Source organism: Falco rusticolus, chromosome Z (assembly GCF_015220075.1).
Source record: "Falco rusticolus isolate bFalRus1 chromosome Z, bFalRus1.pri, whole genome shotgun sequence".
NCBI lineage: Eukaryota > Metazoa > Chordata > Aves > Falconiformes > Falconidae > Falco > Falco rusticolus.
Genome location: NC_051210.1, coordinates 40,335,043 through 40,360,670, shown reverse-complemented (window position 1 = coordinate 40,360,670; position 25,628 = coordinate 40,335,043). Strand labels below are relative to the sequence as shown.

General features: G+C 39.6%; 1 protein-coding gene across 7 annotated transcripts in view; it reads left to right on the top strand.

Annotated features, from left to right (window-relative positions):
- LOC119141279 (aminopeptidase O (putative)) overlaps positions 1-25,628 on the top strand; it is a 202,600-nt gene that overhangs the window by 89,288 nt on the left and 87,684 nt on the right. For all 7 annotated transcript variants that reach the window (XR_005101890.1, XR_005101891.1, XM_037373415.1 and 4 more), the window contains 2 exons: positions 10,611-10,654; positions 18,393-18,453. Coding sequence is in view for 5 of the 7 variants with exons in the window: in XM_037373415.1 (XP_037229312.1) it covers positions 10,611-10,654; positions 18,393-18,453 (105 nt within the window). In the remaining 2 variants the exon portion in view is untranslated. The remainder of the gene's footprint in view (positions 1-10,610; positions 10,655-18,392; positions 18,454-25,628) is intronic.

Below are 25,628 nucleotides of genomic sequence, written 5' to 3'. Positions count from 1 at the left end.
TCCTGCAACTACTGGCTGTAGCATTAAAAGGAGAGCTGCCTTGTCTTCCACTGTTTTGTTTTGAGAAGGGAATGACATAGCTCTCTGAACCCAAAGTTAGAAGATCCTGTCATTGGTGATGAATCCAGCTTGCATCATGGCACTGCACCTTGCTGCTTCAGAAATGCTGTGAAAAAAACCATTCATGGGGGTGTCTGTGAGCCAGATCACTGAACTCATCTTGGTTAAAAACAGGCCTGGAGCAAAAGGCACAACATGAACAATATTTGGCATTGCTGGAAGAGCACTGTGTTCAAAGTGAGGGGAGGGGAAGAGAGAGGAGAAGGAGCGTAACTGAATTTCTGAAACCAGTTTCCTTGCTGAAGTCTGTATTTTATTGAATTATGGTTGAAATCTTTGAGGAGATTCAGGATGGTGATAAACATCTCCTTGCAACATAGAGTAAGGGGCTCTGATTTTGAGGGGGTGGGGGTCTAACACTTTGCTGTTTTTCCCAGCCACAGTGATTCTTCGCTCATGTGCTTGCTGTTTTGAATCTCACTCTTATGAGGTGAGATGGATGCCCATGTGTCTTACAGACAGGTGAAACACCTGTAGATTCTTTCATATGTCAGATCACCCAGAAGTTAAGCATAGTAGCTCTACTGCAGCAGCTCTGTCCTGTGGAGGAACATTTGGGGTGTTAAGGGAGTTAACGTTCCCACTGCTGCAGCTGTTTCCTGTACCACGTTGCCGAGACCCTGAACACTTATGTTTGGCTTAATGTGGAAAATGCCACTGACTATATGAATCTCGTCTACATTACGATATCCAAAATCATAAATACGGCACTTCACTATTACACAGCTGGAAACTTTTTGAGAATTACAGAAATCATGAAAGGACAAGAAGCATCCCAGTGTTTTAATCTGGTGGTAAGAAAGGTGCTTGCATTTTGGTGAGAAAAAGTTAGTTTGTTGCTCCTGGTTGATGTGAGATGAATTGCATCAGCAAGACTGTTTAAACACTGTAAAATGTCTTAGCACATTATACTATTAGCCATGATAGCTAGACTGCATTGCAATTAAGTATCCATCTACTAGAGACTTCCCCCTTTGTCTAGCACTCTCCTATTAAGCATCAATTTATAGCTTACCTAACCCCAGTCTCATAAGTTGAAATACTGTATGTTGTTTCTGCACCTAGAAACAACCATTATTGGATAAAAAATTGTTGAGTGTGCTTAATTATTCAAGCAAGAGTAAGAGATGCTTTTATTTCAGGTTTCTTACGCTCCTTTTTGTTTGCATATGTGCAGTATGGCCATAGCTGTGTGCTTAGAAAAAAAGCTACTTTCCTTCATTTGAAGACGCAAAGTGGACAGGGCTATATCCAATTGTAAATGTATTTACTTTGTTTCTAAGAAATCTTAAACATTGTATTTATGTTGGTGTCTGGTATAGCTAGAGAAGCAATCACAGCAGGAATTGCAAATGCAAAAGCAATGAAGTTAAGTTAGTACAAAGTTTATTATTCAAGTTCCTTCTTGAACAAACATGCGGTCAGTGTTTAAATGAATAAAAGATTTCAAATAAATAGAGGTGCAAATGGTAAGTTTAAATATCATAGTGTTGTACTTTCACCTTGTCCAAAATAATCGTACATGTTCCCAGATTTAAGGAATTGTGGGGATGAGGGAAAGTAAAAACTGAAAATAATTGCCCATGTTCTGAATACTAGTCTTGTTTTCAGTGGTGTTTGTAGTATTTTTCCTAGATGGGAACTGCAGGTGCAAGGAAATGACTTCAGATGTGAAACATTAATCAGTTTGCCTTTTCCCTTCATTTTGATTGCCTGCTCAGTATGTTTTTAATAGTAGTTTTTGTTTATTTTAGTCAAGTTAGCAACAGACAAGTAAAGCAAGTCTGGAATCTTTGAGAAGGATTTAAAAAAAAAATCTTCCATTTTTTTTGAGAGAATTTACTTACTAACTGCTTTGAATGAACTTTTTACATAATGAATGGAGTGTTACTGACTATAAATAAATAGGAAGGAGTGCAAGTTGCCTATATTCCTAACACATTTAAGGCTGTTCATTTTGATACTGAAATAAGAACACCTTGGGAATTGATTTGTTTACAGACCTTGATTTTCATGTAATTCTGTCTGCTGTAATAATAACCCAAGGTCTATAGTGTTCACCCATCTGATAGACTTATAATTTGGTACAGTAAAATGACAGTCCAGGAGGCAGCACTTCGAAAAAATAATAATTTATGTTATTCTTAAAAGTTTTAAAGGCAGATGTATGGATCCAAGCCCACTGTGTATGCACCTATATCAACATGTTCCTGCACACAAATTTGTATGGACACATACCATTATCATAATTGTACAAAACTCTGATCTGCACACACAAATTGCCATTTGACTACCCGTTAAATTGTAGAATTCGTAACTAGAATTGGAAGTCTAAGCATGCAGTGTACATGTGTTTTGGTGTTTCAACTTCTGGAATCTGTTCTTTAGATTAAGGTTTAACTAGAAGTTTGTCTCTGCAGTTTGGCCCCCGCAGTTCCCTGCTTACTGACTTGTTTGCTCAGGCTCATAGTGGGGCGTAGTGTGGATTCTGACACTGTCCCATCCACGGCAACCTCTAGGACGGGGTCTTTGCTTTCTACATTCTCATATGCTTGCAAAACAGAAATAGATGGGCTGGTCTCACTCAGAATGAGTTAGTTTCCTGTTCCAATTCTTGCGTAAATGAACATACTCCTATTTTTTTGTTAGCCATGCGCCATGCAGCCTTCATTCACTTTCCTTATATGCATGCATTATGAGACAACCTTTAATTACTATATGATCACAGTCCTTTTATTACATTTTTCCTGGAGACCTTTGTCTCATTTATGTAGAATAGGTGTTGCTCCCATGAAGCAGCTGCTTGGTATTTTGTTCTCTGTTCACTGTTCATAGGCACTTTATTTACCATGCAGTGTGCTTTTCTTTCTGTTCAACCCTTTAAGTTTTAACAGTGTAAAGCAATAAAAAAGGCTGCTTCACAGGGTCAGACACTTTAACCTGAGATTAACTGTGCTTAAAATGCTTATGTGACAATTGATTAATTTATGGATCAGTTAATTACATTACACATTTTGAAAGATCATTGTGTTTGTATATAAAAAAGTCTGACTAGCTTTAGGCCATACCTCTGTTTCAGTACAAATATCTTGAAAGAAGCAATGTATGAAATATTGTGCTTGAAGTATAAATAAGACTAGGTTAGTAGAGGTCATTAACGTGGTATAAGGCAAGGTCTTTTTTTGTGAGAAAACTTTCTATTTCTTTTTTTGTGATGTACTTTTTTCACAATTATGCAAAATAAATTGTGTGTTTTAAAGGACAGAGAGACAGAGAGATCAGAATGAAGTAGGGCTGGAAATGGAACTGGAGAAGGAAGTGGAGAGTAGTGAAGCCTTAAGAGGAAGCTAGATGTTTTGTAATCATCTATAATACAGCTGAGCGATTAAAAAGTCAGTTAATGTGTCACACATTTTAATGTTAAACAGTATAGTTGAATAAATATTCCCAAGTATCTTTTGGTATTATTTCTCTTAAATATAAGGATCTTAAAAGAAGCAGTAAGTTTACACATAGAATTGTCTTCTGTCAGGGGAGTGACCTATATATCTGAAAATGGCTTGGACCTTTCTGATAGATGATATGATTTGTTTTTTAATGTTCACTGTTCTTTGTTTATGTCAAGATGTGTGATCAGAGAGAGGTACCTGTCTCGTGCCCCAGAACAGACAGTTCAAGAGTAGAAACATGCTGGCTATTTCTCAAGACAAGAATTGGAGTAATAATATGGCATCTTTAGTTGTGAAATAAAAGGTGTTCTAAACCCAGATCTGTTTAGTTACTGCTTCATTTCTAGGGTTCTCAAAATTATTTATTTCGACATACTTCTCAGTCATTGGGTCCTCACTCTTCTTTGCCTTTGATTCAAACATGCTACTTGCATCAACAGTGTAAAGAAAACTTTTTCTTTATCTCAATTCACAGTCTGTATCCAGATTTGATCTGCTCAGCAGCAGCCCAAAGCTGCAGTTGTGATTAAAATTGTTGGCTTCAGTGTGGACTGTGGTGAGAGCAGACAAGAGTCTTCAGGGAGTTTTAATTATGAGAGTCTAGCAAATCCTTACCAAACATGTATGAACGCATTTTTCAAAGGCTTTTTCAGTCTGGCAGAATGTCAGTAAATTTCACAAACTGCAGAATAACAGTTTCTTTACATAGGGAAAAGTTGTTTTCTAGCCTCTGGGTTTCTAGCCAGGGAAGAACAACAGGAGTATGTAGAGAAGTGAGATTATTTTATCATATGAATATCAACCAGTTTGTTAATAATGTAGTACTGTGCTGGCATGTGATTTCTAACTTGTATTTTCTTTCTGGCTTCATTAAATTACTTGCAACAAAAATGAAAAGCAAACTCTAATTTGTTTTATGATCTGACTTGGCGTTTATTTATGACTACCCTGGTCATCCACAAGTCTTTGCTCCGAAGTGTAAGGTCACTAGAACCTCTTAAATAAATGCATCAAAGCTTAAAAACCCCCACGTTATCCTGTAACTTTTCTCTGGGACACTTCTGGACCTTTACATCTGGGGAGAAAAAGAAAAAAAAAATAGCCTGAGGAAAAAATTTCAGTCCAGATGGTTAAAGTTTGGCAAAATTATAAGCAACTGAGAAGTCAGACCTATAATGCTATGTGTCATGCAGACTTGATAATAGGCAAATGTTAAAAGCCATGCAAATATGTTGTAAGGGGTAATTTGTTTTCCTACTCTGTTTTGGAGCATCAAAGTAGAAGCAGTTAAAATAAGATATAATAGATTCATCCTAATTTTAAGAAAGTGTGTCTAATGATGGTTACTGCCTTGTTCTTTAAAGATATTTGGAAAAAATGAAGACAGCTTTAATCACAAAAGAAACTTTTTCCTAGTATAATATACAGAACATAAACCCACTTCTAATACCAAAGTTCTCTTCAAGTATATTTTGGGATTGATTATAAAAACTTGATGTAATACAATCAGGGAGCATTAACAGTGTGAATATGTTGAGGATGACTACTTCAGCATTACTTGTCACACGCTTTCAAAATGACTCTAATCTTTTCATGTTCTCTATTTCCACATAAGCTTACTTTGTACCTCCAGCAAAGCTTCCACAAGTGGAAGGAGCAGTAGTCCTCTGTTTGTGTACAGAGTAATTCTGTTTGTGTACAGAGTAATGCTACAGAGCTGTTAAGTAGTACTATGAAGTAAGGGAATTTCATACTTCATCATCATGTCAGCAATACACTGTAGTTAGGACAGAACAACTCCTGGCATAGGTAATGATGGCATTATTGCCGCAGCAACACTGAGCCCAGCCCTGGGTAATTTAGCTTTTGTCATAAGCAAATCTTGTATCCACTGCAACATAGACTGAATCTCCTCTCACTTTGTAGTCTGAAGGAGGAAGGCTTAACTGTGTTACCAATAGTTTCAAACGTGCAATCATTCTTTCTTTCATTCCCTAACAATGCCATAATCAGACAGAGAAACAGCATCTTTTGTTGAATGCTATGGCAGAGTCCCTAAATAACAGTTTTCTGCCTTTTAGGAAACATTCTTCAAGATTTTGGAGAGCAAGTAGTTGCAATCAGAAATCAGCCTGCATTTATGTATTGCCATGAGGAGTATCATTAGCCTATGAAACTTGTCTCCACAAAGATTAGTATTAATAAGTGGATGTATTGCTTTATGAAATAGCATATAAATTAATAATTCATATTAATAAATCCTCTTCTTATGAGATTGCTCTGAGGAGTGCACTGTGTCAAAGTGATAGTCATTAACTTGGTTCATGTATAGTCTGGGGTGCCAGAAAACCTTTGAGTGATAGCAGGTGTTACTTTCTAAAGAGGGCTTATCATACTGTTTTAAGTGAAGATGATAGTCATGCTATTCTGTTGGCATTGCACCTTCACTGTAAATCCATGAAAAAAATTCTAGCTACAGTTTCTTTCAAGAATTTACTCCTTAGTTGATGTGGTTGGCAGCAACATTGTGAATTTTGTCACAGAGTGAGTAGGTGTGATTTTCCAATCAGGTATGTGAATTAAGGGGAAAAAAATTAACTACGTGGTTATGTAATTAAAGACAGCTTAATAACAGAAGCACATGGAGAGGGTGCAAACACCCTTAATTTCTTAGCCTTTCAGTATGTGAATCTGCAGCCTTTAACAATTTTAATTATAGTTTGTGTGTGTGTATTCTATATTAAATAAAAGTAGGAATGTGGGATTGTGTTAAAGTAGTCATCAGGCTTTTCAAGCCCATTTTCTTTCAATATTGACACTTCTTGCTTGAGTGGGTTGGAAAACTGACAAACATAATGTATGTTGTATAAATAACTGAGCAGTATATTACCATAGTGGAGTGGGCACTCATCCGAGAGCCAGGGCTGCAGCTTCAGCTGGGGGGTCTGCACCATCTACCCCAGTGGTGGCTGATGCCTCCACCCAGACAGAGCTGCTGAAGGCAGAGGCTCCAGTGCAGGCCTCGGGCTGCAGGACGTGCCCACACCTTTCTCCTGGGGCAGGGACAGGCAGCAGACCTGCCTGCAAAACCGTGCCCAGATGGAGGACCTCCTGCAGCAGGTGGCTGAGCTGCAGGAGGTGGCGAGAAGGCTGCGTAACATCAGGGAGGCTGAGAAGGAGTTGACAGCTGGTCCCAAGTGCAGTCTGCAGTGGACTCACAGCCCACAGCTAGGCAGTGAAAAACTCCCCCATGGCCACACACAGAAGGGAGGGGGCCGATAATACAGAAGAATGGAAGACTGTAACATCAAGGACCTGCAGGAGGAAGAGACTTCCCCCAAAGCCTGAGGTCCCCTTGCAGAACTGCTTTGCCACTCAGCCAGCTGAAAAGGAGAAATCTGTCACATCAGGAAAGATATTGGAGCTGCAAAAGGCAGCCTGATCTGCCTGTTGTGTAACAACTAAGAAAAGGCAGGGGGTGATAGTGGTCGGTGACTCTCTTCTGAGAGGTAGAGGCACCCATTTGCTGACCTGATGCACTCTAGAGAGGTGTGCTGCTTACCAGGGGCTCATATCAGGGATGTAACCAAGAAACTACCTAACCATGTACAGTCCGCTGACTATTATCCACTGCTGTTGTTTCATGTGGGCACTAGTGATACAGCCAGGAGCAGTCTCAGAAGCTTCAAGAAGAATTGTAGAGCCATGGGAGCAAAATTATAAGACTGGAGCACAGGCTGTTTTTTCCTTAGTGCTCCCAGTCAAAGGGAGGAGCAGCCAAACCTGGCAAATCAACAGCTGATTGCGGGACTGGTGCCACAGCCAGGGGTTTGGCTACTTACACCATGGGACTCTCTCTGAGAACCCTGGTCTGCTGGGGGTGATGGGGTCCACCTGACAGAGAAGGGGAAAAGCACCTTTGGTCACTTGCCAAGCTGGTGAAGAGGGCTTTAAACTAGAGGTGCTGTGGGAGGGAAACCTCAGTCCATCCCACTCCAGCCAGTTTGGTACCAGTGCCAGCAACAGATGCCCAGAGCCCGGAGAGGGATCACAGGGCAGGAGCAGAGCACCTGAAGAGCAGCACAAGGGGATTCCAGGCACTCCAGGCAGTTGAGACAGGTTCATTGGGGGCCCAACTTAAATGCCTCTGTGCAAACACATGTAGCTTGGGGAATAAACAGGAGTTAGAGATGTGCACACACCTGCAGGGGAATGGTCTTACTGGCATCACAGAGACATGGTGGGATGACTCTTATCACTGGAGTCTTGGGATGGAAGGACACAAGCTCTTTGGGAAGGACAGGCAGGGGAAAAGAGGAGGGGGTATCACTCTCTATGTCAGCAACCAGCTGGAGTGCGTGGAGCTCCATCTGGGAATGGATGGGTAGCCAACCAAGAGCTTATGGGTCAGGATTAAAGGGAGGACAGGAACAGGTGACATTATAGTGGGGGTCTGCTACAGGCCACCTGAGTAGGAAGACCAAGTGGATGAGACCCTCTATAGACAGGTAGGAGCCGCTTCATGTTCACAAGCCCTGGTCCTCATGGGGGACTTCAGCCACCCTGACATCTGTTGGAGGAACAACACACCAGGGCCTAGGCAGTCCAGGAGGTTCTTGGAATGTGTGACTGGTAACTTCCTTCTCCAAGTGACAGGGGAGCCAGTAGGGACAGGTGCCATGCTGGCCTATGTTCTCACCAACAAGGAGGGGCTGGTGGGGAATATGAAGCTCAAGGGCAGCCTTGACTGCGGTGACCATGAAATGGTGGAGTTCCAGATCCTTAGGGCAGCAAGGAGGATGCACAGCAAGATCACTAACCTGGACTTCGGGAGAGCTGACTTTGGCCTCTTCAGGGAGCTGCTTGGTAGAGTACCATGGGATGGAGCCCGGGAGGAGGAAAGCTGGTTAATATTCAAGGATCACTACCTCCAAGCTCAGCAGCGATGTGTCTCAGCAAAGAGGAAGTCAGGCAAAAACACCAGGAGACCTGCATGGATGAACAAGGAGCTCCTGGACAAAATAAGGAAGCCTGCAGGGTGTGGAAGCAAGAACAGGTAGCCTGGAAGAATACAGAGAAACTGTCCAAGCAGCCACAGACCAGGTTAGGAAAGCCGAAGCACTAATAGAATAAGCTGGCCAGGGACATAAAGGGCAACAAGAAACTCTTTTATAGGTATGTCAGTGATAAAAGGAAGACTGGGGAAAACATGGGCCCTTTCCAGAAGGATACAGCAGACCACCTTTGTCAGGACATGGAGGATGCTGAGGTACTCAATGACTTCACCTCAGTCTTCACCAGCAAATGCTCCAGCCACACAGCCCAAGTCTCAGAAGGCAAATGCAGTGTCTGGGAGAATAAAGGACTGCCCACTGTAGGGGGAGATCATGTTTGAGACCATCTGAGGAACCTGAAGGTGCACAAGTCCATGGGACCTGATGAGATGCATCTGTGGGTCCTGAGGGAACGGGCACATGAAGTGGCTAAGCCCCTATCCATCATATTTGAGAAGCCGTGGTAGTTGAGAGAAGTCCCCATGGACTGGAAGAAGGTAAAAATTTTTAAAAACAGAAATAAGGAAGACCCAGGGAACTACAGTCTATTGAGTCTCACCTCCTAGCAAGATCATGGGGCAGATCCTCCTGGAAACTCTGTGAAGGCACGCAGAAAATAAGGAAGTGATTGGTGGCAGCCAGCATGGGCTTCACAAAGGGCAAGTTGTGCCTGGCAAATTTGGTGGCCTTCTGTGATGGGGTTGCAGCATTGACAGATGAGGGAAGAGCGACAGACATTATCTACCTGGGCTTGTGAAAAGCTTTTGATACTGTCCCACATGACATCCTTGTCTCTAAACTGGAGAGACATGGGTTTGGCAGGAGGGCCACTGAATGGATAAAGAATTGTCTGGATGGTCGCACTCAAAGAGTTGTGGTCAACAGCTCAATGTCAGGAAGAGACCAGTGACAAGTGACGTTCCTTAGTGGTTCGTACTGGGTCCAGTGCTATTCATCGTCTTTGCTGGCGACATGGACAGTGAGATCAAGTGCACCTTCAACAAGTTTGCCGACAACACCAAGCTGTGTGGTGCAGTCAACATGCTGGAGGGAAGCGGTGCCATTCAGAGGACCCTTGGCAGGCTGGGGAGCTGGGCCCATGCAAACCTCATGAAGTTGAACAAGGCCAAGTGCAAGGTCCTGCACCTGCGCTGCACCAGTCCCCAGAACCAATATGGCCTGGGCAGAGAATGGATTGGGAGCAGCCCTGAGGAGAAGGCCCTGGGGATGCTGGTGATGAAAAGTTCAACATGAGCTGGCAACACGCGCTTGCAGCCCAGAAAGCCAACCGTATCCTGGGCTGCATCAAAAGAAGTGTGGCCAGCAGGTCGAGGGAGGTGATTCTGCCCCTCTACTCTGCACTGGTGAGACCCCTCCTGGAGCACTGCGTTCAGGTCTGGGGTCCCCAACATAAGAAGGACATGGGCCTGTTGCAACAAGTCCAGAAAGAAGTGGGCCATGAAGATGATCAGAGGCTGGAGCACCTCTCCTATGAGACAGGCTGAGAGAGTTGGCGTTGCTCAGCCTGGAGAAGAGAAGGCTCTGGGCAGACCTTACAGTACACTTGCAGGGGGCTTATAAGAAAGATGGGGACAGACTTTTCAGTAGGGCCTGTAGTGACAGGGCAGGGGGTAACGGCTTTAAACTGGAAGAGGGTGGGTTTAGATTAGATATTAGGAGGAAATTGTTCACTGTGAGGGTGGTGAGGCACTGGCACGGGTTGCCCAGAGAAGCTGTGGCTGCCCCATCCCTGGAAGTGTTCAAGGCCAGGCTGGATGGGGCTTTGGGCAACCTGGTCTAGTGGCTCATGTCCATGGCAGGGGGCTTGGAACGACATGATCTTTAAGGTCCCTTCCAACCCAAACTATTCTATGATAGAAACTTCTTTATTATCATTCTGTTACCATCAGTCTTTAAACTGCTCACTAGCAATTCAGGCTGTTGTCTTCATAATCATACTAATGCTGGTTCTTTGTTTGTTTTCCAGGATTTTCTTTGTATGTTGTTGGAAGACATCCCTGAGCAACAGAAGTAAGTGAGAACCAGGCTAGAAAAATCAAAGAATAAAGTAGAAATGAAATTTAAGTATCAGCCTTGCTATCCAGAAATAGTAGGATTTCTTTAATACTTTTCTGCTTGTTTTTTTCAAGTGTGCGTGTGTATCTTTCTCTGAAAATTCTCATACATACATACATACACAAAAAATATGAGACTTGCCATGTTATTGCTCTCCCATGCTCCATCCCCGAGCAGTGCCTCTAGCTTGCATGTTAGGGCACCAGTGGGGTCCTGTGCTCACTATGTGATGTGAAGTGCCAGGCACAGCTGCAGGCTCAAATTAATCTGTGATTCTCCTCCCAGCTGCATTCAGCACATGGCACCTTAGAGCAAGGAGGCCAGAGCTTTGTTGTGGATCTAGGAAACTGGAGAAGATGAACTTTTTTCTCAAGCGCTAGTCTGGTACCATCCCCTCCCTGTCATACAATGTGCCAAACAGGGAAGGATGGAAAATACTCGTGGAAATCCAGTGTTAATTGCCTGACATGTCCTTCAAAATCCTCCTACATGTAACTGTAACTGGTTGAAGATGATACATTTAGTCCTTAGCAGAGCTTTGAATCTATACCTGATTATCTGTTGGTTTGTTCTGGTTTTTTTTGTAGTGGAACTTTGCATATTACAATTGTTAAAAATAATGTATTCACCTGAAAAATGCAATTTTAGGGAGTAGGATTCCCAAAGTCTTCATAAATCTGAGTGAGCAGTTTGAGAAAAAAGAAGATATTCATAGAAGTCAAATGTATTGGGGTTTTTAGTGAAATACTTCTGTTCTTAGGGTGTGAGGGACAGAGAAGCTAGATGTCATTGAGATAATGTGTTTTGTGGCATCGTGAGTTTAGTCCTAGTGGTGTTACATTTTCCAGTGATGTACCATAAGATGATACTTTGTTCGTATCATTAGATACGGCTTTCCAGCCCAAATATAATCAGGAATATTAAATGGAATATGGGAAAGTGTTTCATTTAATGGCATGATTATATATTGATTTGTTAATGGAATCTGTTTTCCTTCCTTTTTTTATTTGTGTTTCTCTGAAGTCCAATCCCAATGCAAAATGTTATTTGAATAAGCGTATGATTTTTTTCTGCCTAGAAACATGCCAAAATGTTTAAACTTCCAACTAATGCAAAAAGAAGTATTTCTTGCATCACACACAGTGTATGAACATAATTTTAGATCTGTGGTAATTCATTTTACAATCAGACATATAGCATATATGAACTTACCTACTGCCAAAATTACTTTGGGTGCAAATATCAATAGCAATGCCAAGAATCATAGAAAATCTGGATATACAGAAAGCCTTTATTTCTTATCTGCTACAAAGACGTTTTTTCATTCTTGAATGTATTCTGTTGTTAGTACAGAAATACTAGCCTGAGGTAAAAACAAAGGGAGGAAGGATAAAACCGGAATATTTTTAGAGATCATCTGCTGTTGAGTGATTTTTTTGCACAAAATTTGTTTTAGGAATGAAGTGCATTTTAAGATGAGAGCAACAAAATTCTTCATAGTATACAAAACCTCCCAGACTTGTGCAGTAAAAGTCAATTAAAAAAAGTCAAGTAAAATTTTAATGGTTAAACTCAATGCTTCTTACTTGAAAAATATTAAGCATTCTAAAATACTGAAGTTTGTAATGGAGGCTGGACTTAATAATGAAAAAAAAAAAAGGAAGAAAAAAATTATTAGTAGGGAATCAAGACAAATTCTGCCCTCAGCTGTGGTAACAAAGGCAAACTACTGTAGCTAGGTGTAGAATTTGGCTTATGGGAGACTTCGGTCATGAGAATTGGATTAATATTTAGAAAGCCATCATACAACAGTGTGGAATTTTTCTGTAAGTATGACATCACAATAATACAACATTAGCTTTCTGCTATTGGATACAGCAGACTATATCTAAGATTCTCACTCTTTCAGTACTTAATTCCTTTAGTTTTTAGTTACAGGAGATTTTTTAGTAATTCACAGTGATAAGCAGTGCCAAGATAGATGTGGACTTTACTTCTTAAGTGGCAGTCATTGTTTTTTGCTGTTTTCTGTACTCAGAGGGTGATTAAATGCCTGGTTTGTAGGGCTACTTCACTTGCTGCACTGACTCAGTATTAATGGCATGTTAGCTGTAGGAATCCGTTCTGCAAGGCAGGATCCTCCTGTTTCTGGACAGAGGCTGAATGCGGACACCAGACAGGCCTAGCACTACCTTCTGGTCCTTTAGAATTTCCTAACTTGCCCTTAAGAAACATTATTTCTGTATGTGAAGGGCTAACGGCAAGAAGGACAAGCAAATACCTATCATTATCCTCTGTTTTCAAAGCCCTTTAAAATATAACATTCACTGGCTATAGTCTTACATTATCTTGGCCTTTCTTTAGAAAATCTAGAATACTTCCCACCTGTCTGAGGCATCTTATTTCCTGATCTATAATTTGGAACTTCACTATATTAAAAAAAACCCAAACCTAAACCAAACAACAACAAAAAAGCCTCGTTATGTGTCTGTATATCACAGTGCACTAGACCTGATAAAACTCCCAGTGGCTCTGTTCTCCTCGAGGCTTAAACCCATAGTCTTTGCTGTAAACTGATTCTCTCCACATCTGCCCAACATGTGAGCACTGCAAAGACTCGTGTTTTTAAGTCTGTGTAATATAGGGTGAGTTTTGCCAGCCTCAGATAAATCAGAGTTGCATCTGTTTGTGCTCTTTACAACTGCAGATTTTTTTGAGCAGGTCAGTCCTGTTCTTTGGGGTTTTCTGACAGTATTTTTTTGTATTTAATTGCACTCAATAAAATAAATAAGTGTACTAATAAAGCTATGGTTTTAATACTACATGATAGACAAAGGAAGGCTTGCGTTACAGCTCTTCTATTTGTACTGTTAACAACCGAGGCTTACTAACCATGCTGGATGTCTTCATAAACTGTCAGTTAAGTACTAAATCAGTGTGAAAGTAATGCTGCAGTTTCAAACTATGCAGCTATAGAGGTATATGTCTCTTTCATATTTGCTTTCTTTGTTACTCACATTGTCACGGATGTGGTGATGTTGATTGAGACAAACAGCTGGTAGGCACCTAACTCCCAAAGCAGATCACTGGCAAACATTTTTTCCCAGTGGTTTTGATTCCTGCATTTTTTTTTAAGCCAGAATGTATATGCTGGACAAAACCCAAAGGAAATCTTATCTGCAGGAAGCTATGGCTAGCTGACAGAATCACTCATCAGGCACTACTACTTGAATGCTCTAACTATGCCTCCGTATTTAGCTGGAGTGGCTTACTTTGAAAATGACTGATGTGACGAATGTGTATATCCAGATGAAGCAGATATGCTTATTGAAGTATTTTTAGTTGGATATAGCAGACTTAATCGTTTTTACAAAGAAAAAAAAAGAAAAAAATTTGCATATGTTCATGTGCACTGTTCATTTGCTGCAACATCTTATTCTAAAAGTGGTTTCTTCTTGATTGAGGAATTAAGTAGGTTTGTGTTAGTTTGTAGAGTGCCTTGGAGCCTTGTGCAATGAAAACGATATATAGACATCTTTGACAGTGCTAATTTTCAAATTATCATTAATGTTAGTATTTTACAGACATGGCTCTGAAGCATTGAATCTTGCCATGAACAGCACATATGCACGTTAGGTGATCATTCCTAGGCTGATCAGCTTATTGTCTAAACAAATAGACAAGGGATAAGATAATGGATGTAACTGCATTCTCATTTTACAGGACGGAACTGTAGTACAAAGCTACTGAAGAGCCTGCCCAGCCTTCTAAGAGTTCTGTTAATAGTGCCAGTCAACTGAACTCAGATCTCACAGTCCAATACAGTGCCTTAAGCAGAAGGCCATTCAGGAAAACACACACACACACCCCCCAGATTTAAGTCCTTACAGCTGCTTAATTGCAACATGAGCAGGTGGAGAGTGCGTTTCTGAATATGGATGCTTTACTGAACTGCAGCCCCTAGAAATATCAGGCCCTGTGTCCTTTCTCTAGGACATTTATTTTGAAATAGCAGTCTGTTTGTGATCTATTTTGGGGACTTGATCTGAAGACCAATAAGTTCGTGGAAACCTTTCCAAGGACTTCACAGTTCCCTATTGACTCTCAACACAGTCAGTCTATCTTTGCGATAGCCTGCATATTACTAATAGACTGGGGGGGAAAGAGGGAATGGCTGTCAACTGCTAAAACAAATTGCTTTTTTTGATGGGTGCCAACAAGAATGTCTTAAGTTGGAAAGAAAAAAGAAAAAAAAGGTGTGCGCAAGTACAAAGAGGACTACATATAGGCACATGACCGGTGTTTACCTGAAACTGAGGGTGCTGCAGGCAAAGAAATAGTAGTGTTTTGTCTTTGCCTTTGAGAAAAATTTCAGCATTTTTAGAGAAGATGAGCAACTTACTAGTGGTGTTTCTGCCTGAATTAGTATGGTGTCAAAACAGTGCAATTCCCTTCACTGGCCTAAGCCCATTTCAAAGCCAGTGTTTTGAAATGACCTGTTGTTGGCTTTAAAAGAAATAGAGGGTATATTAAAAAAAGGCTATACACAGCAAATGTAGCATAGGTTATTTGCATAGATTTTTTTTCTTTTCTGAGGAAATCTCACACTTAAAGTTTAGTTTCAGGGGGCAGGGGTAGGGAAGGACAAACTGGAATTGTAAGACTGTGGTTCTTATCCCTAAGTAAAACAAATTAAATGCACAAGCAAGGGTGTTTTTTCCTAGCTGCTAGCATTGGAACACTGAGATGTATTGGTTTTGATTGATGCAATAACAAAAAAAATGTTACTCTGATTATTCTGCTTGAGGCAGAATAAATGGAATGATCCACCTGGTCTACCCTTGACTATGCAAAATTTGTGTGTCGGGTTTTCAGTTAGTCCTGTATGTGCTTTCCTGTAGTAAACAGACAAGAAATAAGAACTCCAGAAAAAAGTCATCCTGAGGAGGTGAATTGGCTTACTGTTGGGAAATACCCTTTCTCTACATTCCCTGTGGAATGGACTCAGCTAACTAACTTAGAATAGACACCAATTTTTAGAGCACTGTGGTACGGTGAAGCTAAATATAAGCCTGAAAAATACAGCAATCAAATGCTCTAAATATAATAACTTTGCACAAATAACAAGGTGTTACTAAGAGCTGACCAAATCTGGATGCTTAGTAATTCATTTGCATGTAGAACACATTACAAACGTGACATACATGTTCAGTTACATATATATATATATACACACACACATATTTATATATATATACACACATATATATAGTGATCAGACATGCAGCGTTTCCTGAAAATTCATAATCCTGGCCATGTAGAAATGCTTCTGTTTGACTGCTGCAATCATTTGAACAAGATGATCAGAGGGAAATTTTTGTTTGTGATAGTCTGTGATCTCGTAATGTTACAGGAAGTGCTCTGACACTTCACATTTAGTGATTAGGAAGTTTTCTTTGTCTCTATGGGAATTGTTCTTCCTTCTGGGACTTTTAAAGTCATCTCAGCCAGGCTGGTATGTCATCTCTTTCTTATAAAGACACTGTTGAAGTGAAGTTTAGACATAAATTACCTGAGCTATCGTAATACATTACCAGCGACAAACAGACCAGAGCTGTTTCTGCATGAGGGCTCCTTGTCCTGCACTACAAGATGTAACTGATCAAAAGCTGAAGAAAACTATTAATAGAAAATGAAAGCATGTATAAATGACTTTATTGTCATTGTAATTTGAATGTTCTTTTTGTTTAATTTGTAGCTTCTTCTAATTTTCAGTATGATGCTATAGCCTGTGTATGCAAGCATATCTTAGTAGCTGAATGACATAAGGCACCACTGTAAGGCAAGACTTTCTTATATTTAAGGCACTTGGAGTCTGTTTTTTGTCTTTGTTACAAAATCCCTATGTATGTTGGACAAGCTTATTGAATGGATTACTTGTTTCTTGCATACACTTTTGAACAATTGCTCAGTAAGAAGCCTGACTCTATTTTGATCAGATTCTCCCACCCCTAACTCACATTGGCAGCATTTTTTTCTCTTAGGTAGACCTGCTCACTAATAGGCTTCCTCCAGAATACTGCTCAGTCTAAGTAGGGATGGCAGATCTCCCACCACAGTGTTGTAGAGTAGAGGTTGTAGCTGTTAATTCTACCTCAAAGGAATGCTAGCACATAGTTCTGCTTGGAGATGGAGGGTAGATTTTTCATCATTGATTCAACAAGGATAAGAATATCTAACTCGGGATGTAAGCCATGTCTGGAAAAGTGCTGTTGGTACATCTGTTAATATTAGTAATTTAAATCACTGGTCATTCCAAATAAAACTAAAGTAAGTTAAGTAAATGTAATAACTATGATCAATAAACACAGAAATTTTTACTCTGTGTTCCACGGTCATCCACTAACATATACTTTGGAGACTCTGTAAGATCTCTAAGCCTTAGTTTTCCCATTTGCATGTCTGACGTAACAGTGATTGATCTCTCTCCCATTGGCATAGTGAAAGGTAATATTTAAAGGTGTTTAAAAATCGTTCAGTAAAAATGACTGATGTATTCATTAAAAATCCTTCTTAGTCACTGGTACAGTCCATAAATCAACCTCCTTTAGGGTCAGACTTTTGAGTACAAATTTGTCAGGGGTTGGGGGGAAGAAAGGCAACTTCTATTTTACGTAATTCAAATAAAAATTGTATTGGGTTGCTTACCTTCCTGTTTCAGAGCTTTGAAATGGGTGTTCTTTCCATGAATGCTGGTTTGGTTATGGGTCTAGATTACACATGTGAAGGTAGCTACAAGTATTAGAATGAGTCTTCCCGAGGCATTACCATGCACATCTGTTCCACTTCTTAGAACGTTTACCGTCAAGTTCCTTTTTTCAGTACTGGCATCCTGCAAGGACAGTGTGACTTTTTAAAAAATTTTTTTTTTTAATTGGCTTCCCTGCAAGTTGGGAAGACTTCAACCAGAGTTGAAGTAAATGCAACAGAAGTTGCTTACAAAGTGAAAGAGGAAATAGAACTGAATTTGCAAATACTTATGCCTGTAGTTATTTCAGTCCCACACATCTTGATCATGAAAAACTGTTCCTTTTGTTGGGGCTGCAGACTATTCTGTGACTTTACTGTGAATATTATCAGGATATAAAGAAAGTGCATAAAAGATGAAACTAACATCTATTAGATACTTGGTGACTTTGAGGATTAATAACCACCAGTGCCGTCTAAGGAAGTTGTATTTAGTTTCATTTTCTTTAGTATTTTATATTTACATTTAAGCTGCTTCTGAAATAAAATATTGGGTATGAATGTCTGCAGCTAAATTTACTTGGGGGTTGATTTTTTTTCTGTAAAGAAACAAAGATGCACTCAATAAGTGGGGCATCTGTTCATACTTTACATGTTTCATAAATGCATGTTACTGTCTTACACTTTCTTTGTCAATCCTCATAAGCACTGAATTTATCACTTGAGTTTTAAGCACACAAAACGTAATCTGTCTTTGATTTGCTTATATCACCTCTGATGGTATAATTCATTAAAAAAAACCAAGAATGTAGTACCACTGCAGTACAACCAGTACTTGGAATTCAGGGTTTTGTTCAGCTTCTAAAGGGTTAATTTTTATGTGGAAAAATTGGTGGGTTTTTGTGTGCCTTCTAATTTATTTTTAAATTTTTTATTTATTTTTAAGATCTGGGTTAACTGTAGAAAGTATCATCCAGAATTGGCTTGACACTCCCGGAATACCAAAGGTAAATGCAAACTACTAGTTCCCAGTTCCTTCTGCAGTCTTGTATTTCTTGCTACATTATATGTTATTTAAATAATTACCTGACCTTATAAATGGTATGGTTTTAAATAAACAGTTTTGACGATGGCTGTTTTCCACATCTTTATATGGGTTTAGCTTTTATTGTTTGCAGGTTTTTGCTTCTACCATTGTCTCAACAAACCTGTAAAAGGGCAAATCTTACAAAACTTATTCTATTGCTTATTAATACTGTAGTCACATGGAAGTATGCTTTACAATATAGTGGTGGACTCTACTAAATGTAAGCAGCGTTGTTCACAGTTGTCAGTATGTGAATTACTGGAAAGCCATACTGACAGCAGTAATTAAATGTTAAATTATTTGTAGATATTTTGTGAATATTGTGACTTGCTCATGAATCTGCTGCATGGGTAACATGTTACATTGGTGTTCCAGCTTTGTTGCAGTTGAGACTGAGCACTATTTTCTGCTTTTAATAGTAAAAGTTTTCATATGAACGTTTTAAATTCTGTGAAGTGAAAATGCTTAGTTGTGTCTGTGCTATGTGGAGGCTGCAATTATATGTTTTGGTTGAAAATTGACATTAACTGATGAAAGATACCTCTGTATAAATCGTCCTGAAAAACACTTTGACACAAATGAAGTTATTATTATATACTTGGGGCTCAATTTCTAACTGATTTCCCCTAATTTGGCATCCCCTAGGTTGCTTGGGATGTATAGAATCATAGAATAGTTTGGGTTGGAAGGGACCTTAAAGATCATGTCGTTCCAAGCCCCCTGCCATGGACATGAGCCACTAGACCAGGTTGCCCAAAGCCCCATCCAGCCTGGCCTTGAACACTTCCAGGGATGGGGCAGCCACAGCTTCTCTGGGCAACCCGTGCCAGTGCCTCACCACCCTCACAGTGAACAATTTCCTCCTAATATCTAATCTAAACCCACCCTCTTCCAGTTTAAAGCCGTTACCCCCTGCCCTGTCACTACAGGCCCTACTGAAAAGTCTGTCCCCATCTTTCTTATAAGCCCCCTGCAAGTGTACTGTAAGGTCTGCCCAGAGCCTTCTCTTCTCCAGGCTGAGCAACGCCAACTCTCTCAGCCTGTCTCATAGGAGAGGTGCTCCAGCCTCTGATCATCTTCATGGCCCACTTCTTTCTGGACTTGTTGCAACAGGCCCATGTCCTTCTTATGTTGGGGACCCCAGACCTGAACGCAGTGCTCCAGGAGGGGTCTCACCAGTGCAGAGTAGAGGGGCAGAATCACCTCCCTCGACCTGCTGGCCACACTTCTTTTGATGCAGCCCAGGATACGGTTGGCTTTCTGGGCTGCAAGCGCGTGTTGCCAGCTCATGTTGAACTTTTCATCACCAGCATCCCCAGGGCCTTCTCCTCAGGGCTGCTCCCAATCCATTCTCTGCCCAGGCCATATTGGTTCTGGGGACTGGTGCAGCGCAGGTGCAGGACCTTGCACTTGGCCTTGTTCAACTTCATGAGGTTTGCATGGGCCCAGCTCCCCAGCCTGCCAAGGGTCCTCTGAATGGCACCGCTTCCCTCCAGCATGTTGACTGCACCACACAGCTTGGTGTTGTCGGCAAACTTGTTGAAGGTGCACTTGATCTCACTGTCCATGTCGCCAGTAAAGATGTTCTCAGTACAGACCCTAGTGCTTACGCAGTGCTTGCATTTGTTTCCAATTTGCATTAGCATCTAAAAAAACCACCACGCTTTGAAGAGTTAGAGTAAGTCCTGGTTCGCATGGGCTAAAGTGAAAGTACTGAGACAGCATGGCTGAGGCTCTGAGGAGTTAGTATAGTTGCAGGTAGAATTGTCAAAATAGGTGCAGAGCTCAACAGAGTAAGCAGTGGTCACTGAACTTGAGCTGTACCCAGACACTGTGGTTGAGCTCTTCCCTTGACAGCTTTAGAGGTGTGCATGTCCATTGTTCTCTGCATGCTGTACAAGGTTCCTTGGGAAGTTTTATCCTGAAATCAAAATGTTCAAAGCCTAATATTTGAAGACACTACAAAATCAAGGTGGAGTTTGGGTTTTTTTCTATAAAATTGCTGAAACTATAATTAGCTTTAATTGGAAGAGAGAAAAGGACAGGACAGTAAATATCATTATGCATCTTGATGTTCAGTCATTGCTTGAAAAGCGGCCTTGATTTTATGCTATGTTTTGAACAAGGTTTTGTGCCTGATAAAAAATTCAATACATTGTAGAACAGCTGGCATAGGGGAGTAATTGGTGTTGCACAGCTGTAGTTGTAAGATGCTGAACTGTCTGTCTGAGATGGAAGAGTTTTCTGGCATCATACTTACACATATCTCTTTAAGGATGTGCCTTATTAGTGTCCCACAATCAACTCTAAAAATCACAAATAAGGTAGATGGGAGCAGACAAAAACATTGAAAATTGTTTTGATTCTGATGAAAACTGAACTCTGTTTTCCTGACTACCATAAGTTGATCAGAATGAACAGTGAATAGTTTCATTATGCCCTGCAAGTATCTATTGATTGTGTAAGCAAAACATGTATCAAAAATATTTCCACACCCAAGTGGCTTGTTGATAGATCATTGTGAATTTTCTTAAAGACTAGAGATTTCCCTGGTAGTTTGGCTGTTCTGTAGAAACAACGTGAGCAGGAATGGTGCTGATTTAGTATTCTGCTTCTGAGCTTCAGCATGCTGACCTCTTCCCTCAAGAACAGTTTTGCTGATTTACCCTTGTTGCCTTAGGGAGCTAATTTCCATTTTATTGAAAGAACTGGAGTTGTTGTAATTCAGTGAATAGGAAACTTTATTTCCTTTTTGCTTTATTAAATCCTTTGGGGAGCCCTTATTCCTGACTAAGACTGTAGAGGTTGCTTAGGAGCTCTCAATATGTTTGTATCTATAATCTAAATATGACTGTATTTACTGACTAGAGAAGTATAAATGTACTCGTGTGCTGTACAGGAGCTGATACTGAAACCCCCTTTAAAAGTATTTAGATTATCTTTATTTCAGCAAGCTATTGACTTGGCTAGTACAACGAATCTGTGTGAAGGCACGTAGACCACTTTCTTACATGCAGGTGAACTACTTGCATCATAAATAGCAACCCAGGAACGCCACAGAACAGACCTACTCTCTCTCATGTGTCGCCAGGTGAGTGGGCTAGGGTGTGTGTAGAGGAAGGTTTCTGTCAGTTCCTTTGGGCAAAGTCATACAGCGGAGCCAGCCAGTCAGGCAGTGTGAGCAGTGTGAGGGACAGTGTCCGCTGCAGCTGACTGCCTTTCTTGAGTTCTGGAGCAACTGAAAAGCAGCTGGTGAATCCAAAGATGTCCCAAAGGCAGAGAAGCAGCACCCTGTGCCCTACATAGAAATCAGCAACTTTTACCACTCTTATTTTACGGACATAGTAAATGGAGTCCTGTAACATGACAGTTAGTCACTCTTCATTCTGCAGCAGCTACTCTTAGAGGTATTTCTTAGTGCTTTAGTGCATATGTATGAGAAATGACTTGACTGATAATTTAAACATTTCAAATTTACAAATACTCTCTGAGACTTCACTGCATTTGGAAAGGAAGCTTCCTTACTGGAGAGACTGTCTTAAGTAATGGGACTGGGAAATACACATCATGCTGTCTATTCTGAAAATTGAGTTAGAATGTGGTTCCTTTATATCTATCCCATATGAGAATTTTTGTATTTTATAGTTACTGTGGGTTTTTCCATGGCATCTTTGTAAAGGTTAATGTTATGAAAAGGGTGTGTGGTAATGCCTGGCCAATTCTTTCTTACATGGAAGAGTGCCACAGCACAGTGGTTGTCTTCAGGCTTGCTGTGCAGGAAGGTTTTCTCACAAACAAAACAAAAAGGAACAGAAGAGATAAAAAGCAAGCATTTCTGAAATACAAGCTTTCATGAGGATTTTTCTCTGGGAACATGTCATGGTGGTGTTAAATAGGGTGGAGCATATTGTGTTGCTGAAAATATATTTTATCAAATCAAGTAATCTTCCTTATAGCAACTTTTCATCATGTGCAAGCAGTGATGACTTAACATCACTAACTTTACTCAATGAGTGAAGCTGGCAAGGAGTAGAATCAGAGGAACAAAACAGGATCTAAAGCTAGAAAACACCTATGAAATCATTTAAGTCCACTTCATCCCTACTGCTGATGATTTGTTCTCTTATGTACAGTTTCTATTGTGTCTTTCAGTCTATGTAATGTTTAATTATAGACTGAAAGACCTTATGTTTCTTGAGGAAGATTGTCTCATTTCTGCACAGACTTGTCTTTCTGTTATATTGCCCAGTTATTCTCACCTGAATATCTTATTCTATCCTAGATAATTAAACTTTTTTAAAAAATGCTGAGTCTTTCCCCATTTTGAACTGTTACAACAGAGTTGTAACACTCTTAATTGAGTAGACCAATAAACATTAGTCTCTGCATCTCACGAACCCCTACATGTATTTTTTAACTCGTTCCAGTTTCACCACCTTTTCTTTTGCCTCTGAAACTGCATTGTTTCATAACATACTATTATTTACTGGTAAACTTGCTATCTTGAATGTTCCTTGCTGTGTATTTCATTTGTTAACTTGTGTTAGGAAAAGAATCTTCTCCAGGTTCATTCTTACGGTTAAAAAAGAAAGGGAGAAAAAGAAAAGAAAAGAAAAAAAAAGGGTAGTTGGCCTACTCCTTCATGATTTTTAGTTTCCAACAAATATAACAGTGTACTCTACAAGTCTTACGTGATCACATAATTGCAGGCACTAGGATAAACACACCAAACATCCCCTCAAAATTATGAAAAAATTGCAAGAGGTGATAGCACTGCTGTCTCCCTCTCCTAGTCCCTTTTGCTACTTTATCCTTCTGTTAAAGCTTAATTCTTATCCACTGCTCTACCTTAAACAGTATTTCCTGATTAAAGTAAGTACTGCTGACAGGTATGTCAGGGTATGTACAGTTCATACTGTTTATTGCAAGAATGCTACTCCATGCTTTCTTATTCTGAATGAACGTTGGAGTACAGCCTCCTGTTACAATACTAGGAATTTTGCTATTTAAAAATAATTCTTATTTTTTCCTCTCTGTACTGCTTCTTGTTACTGTGGGAAAGGAGTAGTTTAAGCTCTGTCTACTAATATTATGTACAAATAATCTACATTTCTGGAAGTACACAGTTAAAGGAAATCTTCCAGTGGAGAATATTCATTTATTCATAGTATTTTTGGTTTTGTTTGTATATGACTGGCTCTGGGATTGTGCTACTTGAAGAAGAAATAGATTGGAAAGGAAACTCACAGGATAATTATTAAAAAAATTTGAACTGAAATATAATTTGAAAAGGGTTCTGAATCAATGCAAGTAACATTTCTATGGTTTCATAAATTTTAGGAGGATGTTACAGCAGCAGCTAAAGTACTTAATATGATTTCTGATAGAACAGTTTGTTGAGAACGTTCCTGGCTTTCTCCCTAGTTACAAGTTTTATAGATGTCCTGTTTCCTTTTATTAAGACAAAAATACAGATGAAGGGAGAGAATGCATCACAGGGTAGCAGTTATGGTCTCTTACTAACAGTCACATTCAAGTCTTTTTTAAGAGTCCTCTTACTAAATTTCTGAATTATCTTTAGCAGTTGTTCACCCAAGTTTTACAGAGGGTACTAGAAAATTTTTCCAGCAGAAGAATCACTCTAATTGGATCAGAGTATAACTGAAGTCTTCACTTAATTTATGTTAAATTAATATTATGTTATGTTAACACTTAATATTTCTTGTAATTGCTAGTCCTACCTTATCTTGAAATTTTTCTGTCTGGATGTACATAATACCTGCATATTAGTGGATGGCACCACACAGAGAGTAAACAACGGAAATCCTTGTTGTTTGTTGAAGTGTACAGTAAATTTTTAGGCATTGGCAGTGCAAATGACCTGTTAAGTAGGAAAATCTTACTCAAGCTTGTGTTTTGGGGAAAAAAAATGAGAGGGAGGTATGAAGAGGTATAATTTTCTTACTTTATTAAGTAAATTTAACAGTAACTCTGTTAGATTAATTGCAAAGTTGGTATTAACTATTAGACACAAGAATAATATGCTGCTGCTCAAATACTGAAGTTTGCTACTTACCCTTCGTTGTTTTTTTATCTGAACATGTAGACTTTTGTGTGTATTTTAACATCAATGCAGAGAATATAACTGATTTAATAGTTGAATTCTATTGAGTTCATATCTGAGAAATAATATGAAGAAAGTGTATCTGCTGGTTTAAGAAAGGTATTTATTACCTGAAAAGCATACTTTGAAGAATAGGTATTTTCCCTCAAGAAAAATGGTATTTGTTGTAGTATTAGCAAGCTTGCAGTCTGAAAGATGGAAAAATATTTCGCGAGTCTTTAAAAATTTAAATGAGCATAGGTCAACAATATAAATGGATTATTGTTGTCTTTAATGATAACAAGCACAATAAGAAAAAAGTTTTTGAAAATGAATTATTAGTGCTGTGTTTTTTCTGAAATTAGTAGTAGTACTGACAACATTGCATCCCATTTTCTTGGAAGAGAAGATGAGATTTTGGAAAATATACCAATGTAATCAAGCAATGTGTATAGTACTGCACTGCACATAAATGTCAGAAGAATCATGAAGAGAAACAAATCAAGACAGATTGCACAGACTTTCTCTCTGTGTTGTTAACTCTTTGAAAGACGTTTTAGATAAAGACTATCCATCTGAAAGTCTTTCTAGAGACACCATAGTATATGGAGAATTTGTTAACTTCATTTGTAGCAAATTATAAAATACACTATAAGGTCTGTTATTATTTAAATAGATCCTGTGTTGATCTAAAGAAGGTTATTGGAGTAAAATGGCCTGGTAATTTGTGTAGCCCTTCCTATAAATTATACTTAAGATACTGCTAAATGAGACACAGTAGTGGTATATTTTTGCTTATTGAACAGTTCAGAAATTCAAGAAAATCACTTACATAAAATGATACATCATTAAATGTCCGCAAGGACCCAAATTTATTTTGAAGTTCTTCAAGTTCAGGCATGGCTTAGAGGAGTATTATAGTTTTGGAGGATTTGGGGTAAGTTTCTTCTGCATTGCATGTGATTGCTGATCTTAGGAGAAAACCACAGACA